We start from the raw sequence: 16081 nt of genomic DNA, 5'->3' as shown, positions 1-16081 counted from the left end.
ACCCGAGCGAGCGTATCAGGTGATACGACAAGGACAGCTGCTGCGATGCGGTGCCGCAAATCTCCGAGATGCTGTGGTAGAGGCTGAACACAAGCCGTATATTCTCGATGTACCACTACAAGAAAGAATCACAAGGCGACCGTGGTGGCTACTCGAGCAGCATCACGTCAGCGTATTAGTTTCAAGTTGTGGGATGAGCAACAGCATGCCAGCATGACGAGACAGGTGATACCACTGTCAAGAAGAAGGGTCCGTACACATAACACGTTAACTTTCTCCGAATTTCTGTCCTGTTCGACAGCTGCACGTTTATTCTCCGACCCTCTGTGCCTGTGTTCTATTGGATGAACTTTTCTGAAAGCTGAGAAGGGGTTTCCTCACTGAAGATTAATTTGCTTGCAAAGTTGTCACTCTCAAGGTGGTCCTGCATATCAATGCTTAACCGCTTACGATGGATTTTTCCATGCTTTTGGCTGAGGGATGTTCATTGCTGCAGTATCTCGACTGGTAGACTGCGAGGAACTTCGTAACATCACATCCCTCACACGGCGTAATGTCTGCTCTGACGCTCGCGGTTCTCCGAAACATTATGCACCGCACAAACAACCATCCTGGTCGAATTACTTGTGCGACTTCACTGTGGTGTTGTAAACAGGTGGTGTCTCTTGTGAAACATACCACGGAAAACTCTTTGTTCTATTGACTGGCAACGGGCTAATTCGAATACACACAACATGTTTCCTCTTCCTGGTTCGCCGCAATTTTCATGAAATACAGTCGGTGGTGCTCCTGAAGGTGATTTTCGAAGCGAATTCACCGGCGCCACATTAAAACAGTCTTACTCCTATAGTCTTTATTATAAGAAGTCTGTAGCTTCACAGATTAGACTTTTGCGTTTGTCCACTAATATGGTATTGTCGTTGCGAAAGAGGGAATTTGTACCACCGCTCGGGCGTTATTAAAATTTCGCATGTAAATATCCATGAGCCGTGCTGCGGTTCGCGTTGGCGCTGTTTGTAGGTTTCCGCCCTCTGTTGGAGGCCAGACGGTATCGTTTAGTTGGCATGGTTGCGGTTGTTTGTCTTCTTCTCGTTCTACTCTGCTGGAAGTGATTCCTTCCTCGTTCCGGGCGCTCTAAAACACAGTATTCTGGGGACGTAGTGCAGACCACCGATTCCGGCTTTGGCGTATTGATCCATCGTTGCATTTGGTTTATCGGACGTCAGGTAACTTCAACAAGATTATCATTAGTAATTCGTTAAACTGTCACTAGTCTGAGTTACCATTTTGTGAAGTGAATGCAACTCATAGCTGCCTATCTCATTGCTCGCGAAAGTGTTTGTTGCCAGACCTCTTCAGAGGTCGATTCCTGTGGCCCCTTGGTTCTTTTAAGACGTGTGTCCTAAAATGAGATCTGATGGCCAGTATTTCAGTGTAACGCTCCTTTAGCCCACGCCTTCTGCAGGTCTAATGTGCCTCAGTACCCTTTAAGGAACTTATGTACTGCTCCTTGTGTTTTATTATTGTAATATTTATTACAATACCTTGTAATGCCTACATTGAAGGTTATATATGACTAGTTAATAGTTTTGGTCGCCTTCTGGAATAAATCTAGGAGTGTAGTGATCAGTGGATGTTAAGGGTTGTGTTACAAACTTTACCATCATCTTATTTCACCCGTTTGGTGGTCAGTTGCTGGTTTTTTTAAAAATTAACCTTTGCTTTTGTGTTTGCTGTTTTACAGCAATTTCTAAATTTTTTATATTACCGCCATTCCTGGCGTGTAAGGCCTTCTGCCCAGATCACAGTGGCTTGCTTTTAAAACCTTATCTGCTGTATCTGTATTTCATTGTGAGTTGCTAAATTATAACTCACTGAAAACACTATTATTTACACAGTTGTTCACTCCTTCATTAATAACGTGTGGTTTTTTATTTATTGTTCAGTCTGGAATTACTGGTTTCAAATAAATTGTGTGTTAATAACTGTAAAAGGCAACCAATAGTAACTGATTACGGCCCTGTCCACAATCGCAACCAAATCCGGCCTTCCTTTGACTATCAGGTTTCAATCCAGTTTCAGTATTTTTATAAATTGTATTTGTCAAAGAAGGAATTCCTATTATCACTAAGGTATTATTAATATGTTGCATATTAATTGTCCAATTTCAGTCTTTTTAGAAATGGGACCCAGTCGTTTTACGTATTTCTTAAGTACTGTAGTGTATGTACAGCGGCTCGCCAACCGTGACGTCCCTTATAGCGACGGTTTTGCTCCCCTTCAGCTCTGACGCCACATGGCAGTCAGCACTGCAGCCGCTCAACCATTTTCCTGGCACGGTACGGCTCTTCTCGTTCATACTGTGAAATTGTCTTGATGTGTTACTGGACTGCAGCTTTGTTTGGCCCGTTATTTTTATAGGTTCTCCTATGCGCCGCCGTTTTTAATAAGAACTGCTGGTTTTAGCTCACTGTTTGTTCACAGCTTGTGATTGTTGCGAGTGGCTCCAAAGCAGTGACCTTTCGCCGATGACTTGTTAGAAATGCACTTGTTGTAGCTGGGATTCACAGTCGTAAATGTTTTTGAAAGACATCATCTTTACACATGTGACAGTCATATATTTTTATTGCACTATTGCAATTTCGGCTTTAGGCCATTATCAGGTGAATTAAGGCTTTAAGCCATGTCAACGTAATGTAAGCTGACACATTTATACGTCGTTGTCAATTCTGTTAAATACATTCGTGTCGTTGTTACACAGTGCGAGCACACTTATACAGATAACATGTTCGTTAACCCATAACTAGAAAAACATGGATTAGACCAAAGCTGCACACCAGTAGTCTGCAGCTATGGTCTAAAGCATGTGTTTCTAGTGATGGGTTAACGAACATGTGCATTTACAGATCATGTTATCTGTATCCGTGTGCTCGCACTGTGTAAAAACGACAGGAATGTATTTAACAGGATTGACAACGACGTGCAAATGTGTCTGCTTACATTACGTTTACATGGCTTAAAGCCGAAATTGCAATAGTGCAAGAAAGACATATAACAGTCACTGGCGTAAAAATGATGTCCTTGTTAGAAACAATCTTTGTGAGTACTCTTCAGACACGGTTTTATAATGCTCCTTTTCAATAGCTCTTTATTGTTTACACCATTGTTAAGAATTCTTTCTAAAAGAATATTTTCTTATTATTTGTACGTATCATCATGAGGATGAGTCTTCAACTGACGCGAAACCGGACGTGACTTGTAATAAAAAGTATTCTACAGCAAGTGTGGGTCATTTCATTCGAAATGTGGAAATTTGGCTGCAGTTGCCCGCAGTTTCAAACAACATAATTAAAAATGCTTTGAATGTGTGTATTTGCCATTGTGTATCATTTGTTACGTTATATTTACACATTTACCTATACTTAATTTTTAAAAGAGTTTCGTGGGCTTTTAATTGCCACGAATTCTAGGATATGCCAGAAGATGGCAAGAGCGGGATCGCGTACCAGACCATGTGAAGAGGTGGTCGAGGTTGCCGTCGTCATCCATTAGGAGTATCAGATGGGCCTTCTAGAACATAATGATTTGTCGTCGTAATCAGATGCGGCCGTGACCCTCTACAATGCCACCAGGCAGAGTCTCCGCCCATCGAGCTTAAGCCTTATCCCGCCATCCCACATGTCAGCCTCCACTGGTGAATCACTACGAATACTGCCTCGGCAGCTGCCCCCTACCGCAAAGGCGGTCAAGAGGCAGCGAGGTTACGGGGTCGGTCTCCGCCCAGGCCGTCACGACTCCCAACAACGTCGCCCGCATCCGCCCAGCGACGGTTAGGGTGCGCCGAAGCCACAGGGCTCGAGCACCCCAGCAGCCCGCGGCAATCACGGACCAGTAGGGAGCGCGGCGCCTGCGTCATCCCGAAAGTGCGCCACACATGTTGCCTTCCCTACATCACGCCGATGTCACTGTCCGAGTAGTAGTTCTGGCTCGCTGAGTCTTCACGCAGTTTATGTTCGAGCTGAGAGAGGCTATCATACCAGATGTATAACGTTACAAGGTAGGCTGGCGCAAACACGACTTACGTAAATGAAGGGGGCGCAAAAGCGTTTATACAGGGTGACAATTATTGAACTAACCTACTGGCCGTTAAAATTGCTACACCAAGAAGAGATGCAGATGATAGACGGGTATTCATTGGACAAATACACTAGAACTGACATGTGATTATATTTCCACGAAATTTGGGTGCATAGATCCTGAGAAATCAGTACCCAGAACAGCCACCTCTGGCCGTAATAACGGCCTCTATACGCCTGGGCATTGAGTCAAACAGAGCTTGGATGGCGTGTACAGGCACAGCTGCCCATGCAGCTTCAACACGATACCACAGTTCATCAAAAGTAGTGACTGGCGTATTGTGACGAGCCAGTTGCTCGGCCACCATTGACCAGACGTTTTCAATTGGAGAGAGATCTGGAGAATATGCTGGCCAGGACAGCAGTCGAACATTTTCTGTATCAAGAAAGGCCCGTACAGGACCTGCAACGTGCAATCGTTCATTATCCTGCTGCAATGTAGGGCTTCGCAGGGATCGAATGAAGGGTAGAGCCACGGTTTGTAACACATCTGAAATGTAACGTCCACTGTTCAAAGTGGTGTCAATGCGAACAAGAGGTGACCGAGACGTGTAACCAGTGGCACCCCATACCATCACGCCGGGTGATACGCCAGTATGGCGATGACGAATACACCTTTCCAATGTGCGTTCACCGCAATGTCGCCAAAGACGGATGCGACCATCATGATGCTGTAAACACAACCTGGATTCATCCGAAAAAAAATGACGTTTTGCCATTCGTGCACCCAGGTTCGTCGTTGAGTACACCATCGCAGGAGCTCCTGTCTGTGATGCAGCGTCAAGCGTAACCGCAGCCACGGTCTCCGAGCTGGTAGTCCATGCTGCTGCGAACGTCGTCGAACTGTTCGCGCAGATGGTTACTGTCTTGCAAACGTCCCCATCTGTTGACTCATGCATCGAGACGTGGCCGCACGATCCGTTACAGCCATGCTGATAAGGTGCCTGTCATCTCGACTGCTAGTGATACGAGGCCGTTGGGATCCAGCACGGCGTTCCGTATTACCCTCCTGAACCCACCGATTCCGTATTCTGCTAACAGCCATTGGATCTCCACCAAAGCGAGCACCAATGTCGCGATACGATAAACCGAAGTTGGAAACGTGATGGTACGCATTTTTCCTCCTTACACGAGGCACCACAACAACGTTTCACCAGGCAACGCCCGTCAACTGCTGTTTGTGTATGAGATATCGGTTGGAAACTTTCCTCATGTCAGCACGCTGTAGGTGTCGCCACCGGCGCCAACCTTGTGTGAATGCTCTGAAAAGCTAATCATTTGCATATCACAGCATCTTCTTCCTGTCGGTTAAATTTCGCGTCTGTAGCACGTTATCGTCGTGGTGTAGCAATTGTAATGGCCAGTAGTGTATAGGAAAAAACCTACATTAGTTAAAAATTATTCAACATGTAAACGTCACTACAGGTATTCGGATTTAGGTTATGACGTGTTCGATATGCCTGCCAGCATTGGAGATGACGTGGCGCAGACGAACAGAGAAATTCTGCATGACCCGCTGAAGTGTCGGAACATCGATTCTGAACGGCTGTTTTCAGCTCAGCAATGGTTTTGCGGTTATTGCTCTACACCTTGTCTTTAATAAAGCCCCATAAAAAGAAGTCGCATGTGTTCAGATTCGGAGAACATGGCGGCCAATCGATGCCCATACCAGTGGCCCGTATGCGGTCCGCAAAGTGCCCCTCCAGGACATCAAACACTCTCCTGTTTCGATGGGGTCGAACTCCGTGTTGCATGAAACACACCTTGTCGAAATCAGGGTCACTTTGGATGATGCGGATGAAACCATCTTCCAAAACCTTAACGTGCCGTCCGGTAGTCACCGTGCCATCAAGGAATGTCGCACGGATTATTCCGTGACTGGACATTTCACACCACACTGTCACCCGTTGAGGGTTAAGAGACTTCTCGATCGCGAAATGCGGATTCTCAGTCCTCCAAATGCACCAATTTTGTTTATTGACGAACCCATCCAGATGAAAGTGGGATTCGTGCCTAAACCGAACCATATCAATTCCCATCATGCCCCGCAGCCAACCATGCTGTTTGAACGTCCTAACGCAAACCGTTCAGAAATCATGACGGTTTTATTTAATATAGTTCAATAATTGTCACTGTCCATGTTTTATGTTGAAACTTTTGCTCCTCTGAGAAGAAAAAATAATTTTATCTATTGCTTTCCTTACGCCTGTCTGAGATTTCATACTTGGATCTTTCTTGATCTATATTGTTCCGGTAAAAAGTTTCGGTTTCCTCGATGTAATTTCTGTCATGTATTACGACCACCTCTTCACAAAAGAACAAATGTTTCAACGTAAAACATAAGTTATTACATATATAAATTTCCAAATTTGAAAAAATGAGGTTTCGAAAATGATAAGAGATTCTAGAAAATTACAAGTTACTTTTTAATTTGCAAAAATTGACGATGTTCTTTGAAAAAATCGGTAACAGATTTTTTTATTATCCGTCGTGCCTAAAAACTGAAAGATAAGTTTAACAGGGACACTTCTAATCGTCATGTTGTGCTAGGCAACTTTTTACCGACACTAAAGTTTACGTATCTGGAAGAGAGATAGAAAACCGAAATAAACAGGGAACACGAAGTAATTAGACGGACACCAGAAGAAACTTTTTAATTTAGGTGTAAACTAGAATGTTGAGAAAGGAAGTGACATACGGAAAGGTGCATTAATTCCATGATAGGGTTGTAAATTTAATTAGGACAGAATTGACAGGGGAAGAGCAAAATCTTTTAAAAACGCAGCTCCAGTGTAACCTGAATTCCACAGTTGACTAATAAAAAAAAATTACAAGAGCGAAGTGAAACTAGCTTGAGATGTCGCGAAATGAGTAAATACGAACAAACCAACACAGCAGTTAAAGTAAGGAACTCAATCGCAAGAGGACTGCACTCAACTCCCGAGAACAGAGAGCAGCTACAAGTTCTTATGATAAACTAGAATCACCAAAGGCCATCACAACCAAGGCAATTAACGGCGCCACGGCGGTTGTAATATAAAATAGAAATTACGCCGAGAAACCCGAGAAGTTTTTACCGGTATGATAGATATCAAGAAAGATCCAACAGGATCAGACAGGCGTAAGGAAAAAAATGGATAACAGAATGCTTCTCTTCATAGAGGAACAAAAATTTAAACTTAATGATCTTGCCAATTCTCCAATTACGATCGCAAATGAAGGTGCATAAGGAAAAAAAAAATCTGTACGCCCGATTGTAACATCTGTTGCCCTAATTATAAAATAAATAATTGAATTACAAAGGTGCATAAAGATCTCCACTATTACCGGTCCCAAGCGCGGGGCCCCGTCCAGCAAGTGACGGGGAAGGAGGCGGAGGAGGGGGAGGAGCAGCAACCTCCTGGGTCCATCTGGCTCCGGACGGTAGCACCCTGTGAGGGGCCGCTGCCTGGGCTTACAGCTGAAACCCGGCCAACGGTCTCGGAGGCGGAATAGGAAGTTTGATTGAATTCCCAACGGTGGAGATAGCGGAAGAGCCTAGTCGAGTGAACTACGAACAAAAAGTCAAATTTCGTAATCTTGGAATTCAACTCCTTACTTTGAATGTAATACAAGTAATAGAATTGGAATTAAAATATGAAAAGTCCGCAAAGTGAATGCACTGCCCTAGGTGGTAACTTGAGACAGAAATCCACCACTGCATCACGCAATGCATTTGGACCAAGGATTCTAGGGAGTCCCAACAACTGCAATCAGAAGGTTGAATCGGAGCAACCTGGGAATCCTTCTGAAATAAAATTCAAAAAGAAATTCATTGTAGGCATTTTAAACGTAAATTCTATAATCAAGACTGGTAAACAAAAAGAACTAGAAATACTTTTAGAGAAAATCAAAACTGAAATTTTAGCAGTTCAAGAAACAAAGATCCTAGGTGAAAATGTTGTTGATACCTTTAACTACAGACTCTTCGAAGGTAAACTAGCAGCCAAAATTATGAATTAGATGCCATTATTCGGTACGTCTTTCCATTTTCATTAAAAGTATAATAGAGAATGCTACAGAATGTAAATTCACCTCAGAGAGAGTATCTTTCCTGTCAGTTAAATGGAAAAACAACATATACACACTTGTTAACTGCCGTGCACCAATAAATGAAGACATAGGGAAAATCCACAAAAAACAGGGGTTGAAGTAACCATGTATGGAAAAATGGCACAGCCTAAAATCGGTGTTGTGGCAACTGTGGTGCACGATGGGCCATAGATGAGAGGGGTGAACAACTATGGAGGTATGTACGGGCGGACAGACCTGCAACTGTTGTGGGATTGATCACCTATATGAACCAAAGGGCTACCAGCAGTGTCTCATCAACGACCGTACAGCGAACGTTGCTGCATACAGGCTGACTGCTGTTCATTGGCGACAAAGACTGGAATTTTCATGTCAGTACTGCATGTGGATGTCCACTGAGGTGAATCACGTTTTGTGAGATAGATGTCCTTTGGATCATTGGAAACGTCAAGGCTGGAGGTGGGAGAGTTATGGTCTGGGGAATGTTTTCGTGGCATTCCCTGGGAGATCTAGTCATTCTCTAAGGTACAATGGTTCAACACAAGTATGCATTTATCGTTGGAGGTAATGTATACCACTACGCACAGTTTGTTTTTTCTCAGTACATCCATCAGCAGGGCAATACTGTGCTGGCATAAGCTGTCACCAGCACACTGGTCGGCGAAGATCGATTAGTACACGCTGGATCAAGGGCACCTATCAAGAGAGAGGCCAGAGACACACGCACAAGCAACACGCTACCACCGGGAGTCCGCTTCCGTCAACTGCTCCATTCTCTTTCCTTCCGCTTTCCTAAAACTTTCTTGACAACTTGGGGTACAGCACCGCCTTGGCTCCGTCCCCGGACCTGCCTGCTCCGTGACCTTTGTCAGTTTCCCAAGAATGGTAGCCCATCACTTGTTTATCGTCGGGCTTTTTCTGCTCCATGTGCACAAATGAAGGAAGCCACATTTATTTACACTGATGGCTCAAAAACATCGTTTGGTGTAGGGAGTGCCTATATTGTTGGCGACACCCCAAATCGATTTCGGCTTCCCGACCAGTGTTCGGTTTATACTGCGGAGCTTTACGCTGTTCTGCAGGCTGTGCAATACATCCATCCCCATCGGCGGATACAGTATGTTATCTGTTCAGATTCTCTCAGCTCTCTCCTCAGTCTCCAAGCTCTCTACCCTGTCCACAATCTGGTCCACCGGATTCACGACTGCTTACGCTTGCTCCACTTGGGGTTGGAGGGGGGTGGGGGGGGGCGTCTCTGTGGCGTCCCTCTGGATCCCAGGACACGTTGGTATCTGTGGAAATGAGGCGGCCAAGGCTGCAGTCTCTCTTCTTCGGCCAGCTATTCGCACGATTTCCTTCGCCGATCTACGGAGTGTTTTATGTCGTCGTGTTGTTCTTTTATGGCACGCACATTGGTCGACACTTCCCAATAATAAATTGCGGGACGTGAAAGCTCTTCCCTGCGCTTGGACCTCTTCCTCCCGGACGCGTCGTCGGGAGGAGGTAATTTTAACTAGACTCCGGGTAGGGCACTGTCTTTTTAGCCATCGACATCTTTTAAGTGGCGATCCTCCCCCACTATGTCCCCACTGCGATCAGCTGTGGACGGTAAGACACCTTTTAATAGAGTGCCCCTATTTTACTCCGTTACGCGCCCGTATACAGCTGTCGCCTGATATATCTTCCATTTTAGCAGATGACACGCGCTCAGCCGATCGCGTTCTCGAGTTTATTAGTGCCAGTGAGATGACGTCAGTCATTTGAAGCTCTTTTTAGGGGACAACCAACCCCCTTATATAGTGGTTTTTTAATCATTCCTTCTGTTTTTAGTTTCTCCAATTTTTTGAGTTTCGTTCCCATTGCTGCTGGTTTCCAATTTTGTTTTTTTACCTTTTCCTAAGTAACAGACCTGGCGCTAATGACCGTAGCAGTTTTGCGCCCTAAAACCAAAACAAAACAAAAAAGTAACACGCTGTCAACGCCCTCTCCACAGCATGTATTTAGCCCGCTGCCCCTGACTGGAGGGCCTCACTCAATCATCCAGTTGGCATCTACCACTTTACACGCAGTGCGGGTTTAGCTCGTCACAGGCTACAACAGAACATATCGACCAGATTAATGACTATAGTGGGAATTGTACTTTACTAGCAGCGAGAAACTAAAGTTTGCAATAGCAAGATTACCGATTGTATGTGACTGCACTGTGTAGAAGGAATTCGCTATTCCCATCTCTGCATTGCCACCGATAGCACGTAGCTTTCTCCAGTTGTGATGAAGTAGCAGAACATGTGAAGGCCTAGTTGTCTTTTACCACATTAGGGAACCGTACTGTAGTCCTAATAGTTTCGTCAAGCTGATGTCTTCAGTTTGATAATGGAAAGAAATAAGGGAAGAGGCCAGTTAAAATGGATGTATGAGTTACAGTGGCTATGCAGAGATGAAGATAGACTAGCACGAAGAGCTGCAGCAAACCAGCCTATGGACTGAAGACTATCAGCACGACAAAAATGTCCAAATGTGTGTGAATCCCTAAGGTCATCAGTCCCTAGACTTCCACACTACTTAAACTAACTTATGATAAGAACAACACACACAACCATGCACGACAGAGGACTCAAACCTCTAGCGGGAGTGGGCCACGACAAAGCGAAGAGAAATCTACAACAGTCGATGGCAACGAAGCAGAGATGACAAAAAACAAGGAAGGACTGAAGGGGACAAAGGAGACCAGCCACCTCCGTCCTCTCCGCTCCCATACCATCCCCTCCCCTCCCCTACCATACCATACCATACCATACCCTACCCTACCCCACTCCTCGTTGGGGGATAAACTGGCAGTAGCCACTTCATATGGCCACATACTGTATGTGTGTGGTGGGCACTCGTACCTCTCGTGCTCGAGCAGCTTCCTGGTGAGGGACTCCTTCTTCTTGTCGCGGCGCAGCGTCATGTTCTTCTCGAGGTCCTCTCGCTCCTGCTGGTGGCGCAGCGTCAGCACCTTCTGCTCGTCGGGCCGCTTCTTCTTCGTCTGCAGCTCGCGCTCGAACCTGCTCGTCAGCCTCTCCAGCTCCTTCTCCCACTCGTCCTGCAGAAGAAAAGCCAGCCATCTACTTACTGCTTCACCGTCCTCTCTGCAGCTACCGTCACATTCAACAGTTATGGCTACAAAACGTGGACTAATTTACGACACTGTCAAGATACCAGACACACAGTCCTTTACTTTGCCATTGGACACACTTCACTAGTGAAGTACTCGATACCAGATAGCGAAAATGGGTACGTTTTACAACGACAGTCAACATTTTTGTCATACGTTATTTAATATTGTAAGCGTGTAGAAATGTGTCACTCAAATCAAAATTATGATTATTTCCATGTTACAGCACAGCTAATATCACGTAAAATTAATGTTTTATAGTATGTTCCACAATGCAATAAGAAAACAAACTAATTCCTACACGAGATCTTGCGAAAATGTTAACAGTCTAAATAATTCTGTAATTAGTACGAAACTTAACTTCTTTGGATTTGCTTAAGAGCCGTATTTCCTAAAGATTGTATAAATTACTATTTTTTCAGTATTTTTGTTATGTAAAATATTTTTCATCCTTTCGTAAAACATAATGTTTTACTCAAAGTTCGGAAACATAACTTTTAACTGAGCGTCTAATGAACTATGAATTTAAACAGTGTTGCGAAATATCTCCATTCTTATAAGTATATCATTAGTGTGGCGGCACTGCCCATTACAGTTTATCTTTATTTAGATTTTCACAGTTTTTGTTATGAGTGTGTCTGGGTCCAGTCAGTAAAGAACAAATATTGTACGATTAAATAGAAATCGCAAAAGCGCTGTAACAGGATATATGTCTGAGGAGATCGTGCGCAGAATTGCTATTTGAATGGTCTTGGTGCTCGGTTCCTATTTGAGGTATCAATATGGAGTGGAAAGCTTTTTGTTTGACCCCGACAAGTGACCATTTGTATAGCCATTCGAACATCTGTCTTACTGTACCTATGTTACTGTATATTACGCAAGTTTTAAACGACGAACCGGAGCTGCCGCCATGGCAAAATATGCGAATCGATTACTCACTTTCGCAAATTGGGTTAAATCAGTGCTGAGTTAAGGGCAGCATTTGTATGTGCACAGTTCGCATTTTACCTGCAAGAACAGTCACCATCATTCGGATTCCACGTGCAAAAACAGTCACCCTTAAATAAATCCAGACTAAAGCGAGAGTTTTAACTGTCTGAAAAATTCTTATTTCGTTTCGATTTTAAATAAAAAAAACACGTTTTGTAGTCGGTTCTTGGAGCGCGACATTTCTATAATTTAGACATATAAGAACTTTGCACAAAGGTAGATAAGTGGATGAAGTCAAAACAAATTTTTTTAATCCTATAATCTTAATCCGTTTTCGAGACACAAAGGTTTGAAGTCGAGCTAAATGTGGGTTTCCTGAAGTGAATGCGCGGAAACTGTTTATAGCGAATCAAATAAATAAAAAATGCATTCTAACGATATAATTGAAAACTCGCTTTCAAAAACCTAGATTCATTCGGATTTTACGTGCAAGAAACACTTTTCTGTGAATATTTTTTTCGGCACCACTTCTGTGTTTCAGATGTGTGAGAATCGTTTCAAATTTTGGAAGAATGTAGACAAATACATGTAGTTAATAGTCGCCCCGTTGTTCTGTGAAAGCTTTACCCGTTGCTACGATAGAACCAACATGGTTCGAAAGACAGTGAAAAAACCTATATCGGACCAGTCGTCGCCTGAGTCAACAAAAATCTGCATCGTTGCCAAAGTGTGGTGGTTCAAACGGTTCGGATAGCTCTGAGCACTATGGGACTTAACATCTGAGGTCATCAGTCCCCTAGAACTTAGAACTACGTAAACCTAACTAACACCACACACATCCATGCACGAGGCAGGATTAGAACAAGCGACCCTAGCGGTTGCGCGGTTAAAGACTGAAGCACCTAGAACATCTCGGCCACACCGGCCGGAAGCTCTGGTGGACTAATGTGTCAAAATTACGGTGAAAGTATTAGTTGTGAACCAGAATCAAAAATGCTCCTATCGTAGCAAAAAAAAAAAAAAAAAAAATCATGTCCTGTGCAGAATCTGGCAACTCCAGAGACATTTAAATCACAAAATCTTGACATATTCGCGCTTTTTACGAGTTAATCCTACTAGTTACACCGATACTAATCTAACAAATCAAAAAGCACGAATATGTCAAGATATGATGTCTTCGAAGTTGCCAGGTAAGTCGAAAAGTTAGTTCCCTACTTTTGTACCCCGAACTCTGCGTAGTACATATTTACCTTTTTTGTGCTATGATACGAGCATTTTTGATTTTGATATTATGAATGAAAAACAACATTCATCATTTGGCAGAGCGCTCGGAGAAGATCCTACACGCTAAAAGTATCAGACAATTCTTTATTTCATCGCAGCGCAGAGTCCATCGTCAGCTCTGCAATGAGATGTGTTAGCATTGTGACGTACCGCTGCAATTTCCATTAGAACACGTGACAAACTTCTAAAGGCATCTGATGCAAAACAGAAAGTTAATTACATTCTTAATACTACACTCCTAGAAATGGAAAAAAGAACACATTGACACCGGTGTGTCAGACCCACCATACTTGCTCCGGACACTGCGAGAGGGCTGTACAAGCAATGATCACACGCACGGCACAGCGGACACACCAGGAACCGTGGTGTTGGCCGTCGAACGACGCTAGCTGCGCAGCATTTGTGCACCGCCGCCGTCAGTGTCAGCCAGTTTGCCGTGGCATACGGAGCTCCATCGCAGTCTTTAACACTGGTAGCATGCCACGACAGCGTGGACGTGAACCGTATGTGCAGTTGACGGACTTTGAGCGAGGGCGTATAGTGGGCATGCGGGAGGCCGGGTGGACGTACCGCCGAATTGCTCAACACGTGGGGCGTGAGGTCTCCACAGTACATCGATGTTGTCGCCAGTGGTCGGCGGAAGGTGCACGTGCCCGTCGACCTGGGACCGGACCGCAGCGACGCACGGATGCACGCCAAGACCGTAGGATCCTACGCAGTGCCGTAGGGGACCGCACCGCCACTTCCCAGCAAATTAGGGACACTGTTGCTCCTGGGGTATCGGCGAGGACCATTCGCAACCGTCTCCATGAAGCTGGGCTACGGTCCCGCACACCGTTAGGCCGTCTTCCGCTCACGCCCCAACATCGTGCAGCCCGCCTCCAGTGGTGTCGCGACAGGCGTGAATGGAGAGACGAATGGAGATGTGTCGTCTTCAGCGATGAGAGTCGCTTCTGCCTTGGTGCCAATGATGGTCGTATGCGTGTTTTGCGTCGTGCAGGTGAGCGCCACAATCAGGACTGCATACGACCGAGGCACACAGGGCCAACACCCGGCATCATGGTGTGGGGAGCGATCTCCTACACTGGCCGTACACCTCTGGTGATCGTCGAGGGGACACTGAATAGTGCACGGTACATCCAAACCGTCATCGAACCCATCGTTCTACCATTCCTAGACCGGCAAGGGAACTTGCTGTTCCAACAGGACAATGCACGTCCGCATGAATCCCGTGCCACCCAACGTGCTCTAGAAGGTGTAAGTCAACTACCCTGGCCAGCAAGATCTCCGGATCTGTCCCCCATTGAGCATGTTTGGGACTGGATGAAGCGTCGTCTCACGCGGGCTGCGTCTAGCACGAACGCTGGTCCAACTGAGGCGCCAGGTGGAAATGGCATGGCAAGCCGTTCCACAGGACTACATCCAGCATCTCTACGATCGTCTCCATGGGAGAATAGCAGCCTGCATTGCTGCGAAAGGTGGATATACACTGTACTAGTGCCGACATTGTTCATGCTCTGTTGTCTGTGTCTATGTGCCTGTGGTTCTGTCAGTGTGATCATGTGATGTATCTGACCCCAGGAATGTGTCAATAAAGTTTCCCCTTCCTGGGACAATGAATTCACGGTGTTCTTATTTCAATTTCCAGGAGTGTATTTATAGCGATCGTTCACAGGGAATACATAGTCGTAACATAGTATAACAAGTTTTATAATCACATTCAACGTTTTTTTTTTTTTTTTGCTGTCCTGCAGCGTATTTCGTCACGACTCGCCCGGATAGCTGTGCGTGTTAAAATTCCTGCTTCTGGGGCGGGGAGGTGCGCCGGTCCCAGGCTAAAACCTCTCAGCGGACTAACGACGAGGTTCGGTGTGCCAGGCAGCCAGGATGTGGTTTTTAGGCGGTTTTCCACATCTCACTACGTGAATACTGGGTTGGTAACCAAGTCCCATCTCTATTGCACGAATCGAAAACATTTAGAAAACGTTTGCACTCTTTAGCACGAATAACACGTGTTCTGTCCTGGGCATCAACAGGGTGACCACAGGAAAGGCATCCCACCATATCTGGATTTAGCCATCTCTTCCTAAGCATGCCAACCCTGCACTTATCAGGCGCAAGAAAAGAAGAAGAAAAAGGTGTATTTTGTCATGAATGAGAATAAGTAATGAATGGATGTCCTGGAACATTATAAATAAGATATTAAAGTGGAAATGAAATTAACTTAGCTGAAGTAAGAATTTGGGACGGCATCCGATGTCAATTGAAAATTTAGTTTTCTGTTTGTTTTTATTGAACTAAATTGGGGCGGATTTTCGAGAGAAGCTTTTTCCATGCAATGAAAGTGCCCTCTATGAGTAGAGTGTACACTATCTTACAATAGAAATGTGAAGCACCTAGAAGAAATTGTTGGATGTCAGTGTAACTGCATACATGTATGACGCCACTGGCGGGTATGTTAGTGATTAGGTTTGAAATTGTCTGGAACAAGTAGAACGGCCGC

General features: G+C 44.8%; 1 protein-coding gene across 1 annotated transcript in view; it reads right to left on the bottom strand.

The window, feature by feature from the left end:
- LOC126272476 (hillarin) overlaps positions 1–16081 on the bottom strand; it is a 527629-nt gene that overhangs the window by 69497 nt on the left and 442051 nt on the right. The window contains exon 3 of the mRNA XM_049975354.1: positions 11096–11292. Coding sequence (XP_049831311.1) covers positions 11096–11292 — 197 coding nt within the window. The remainder of the gene's footprint in view (positions 1–11095; positions 11293–16081) is intronic.

Source organism: Schistocerca gregaria, chromosome 5 (genome assembly GCF_023897955.1).
Source record: "Schistocerca gregaria isolate iqSchGreg1 chromosome 5, iqSchGreg1.2, whole genome shotgun sequence".
NCBI classification, from domain to species: Eukaryota; Metazoa; Arthropoda; class Insecta; order Orthoptera; family Acrididae; genus Schistocerca; species Schistocerca gregaria.
This window is presented reverse-complemented; position numbering and strand designations above follow the sequence as displayed.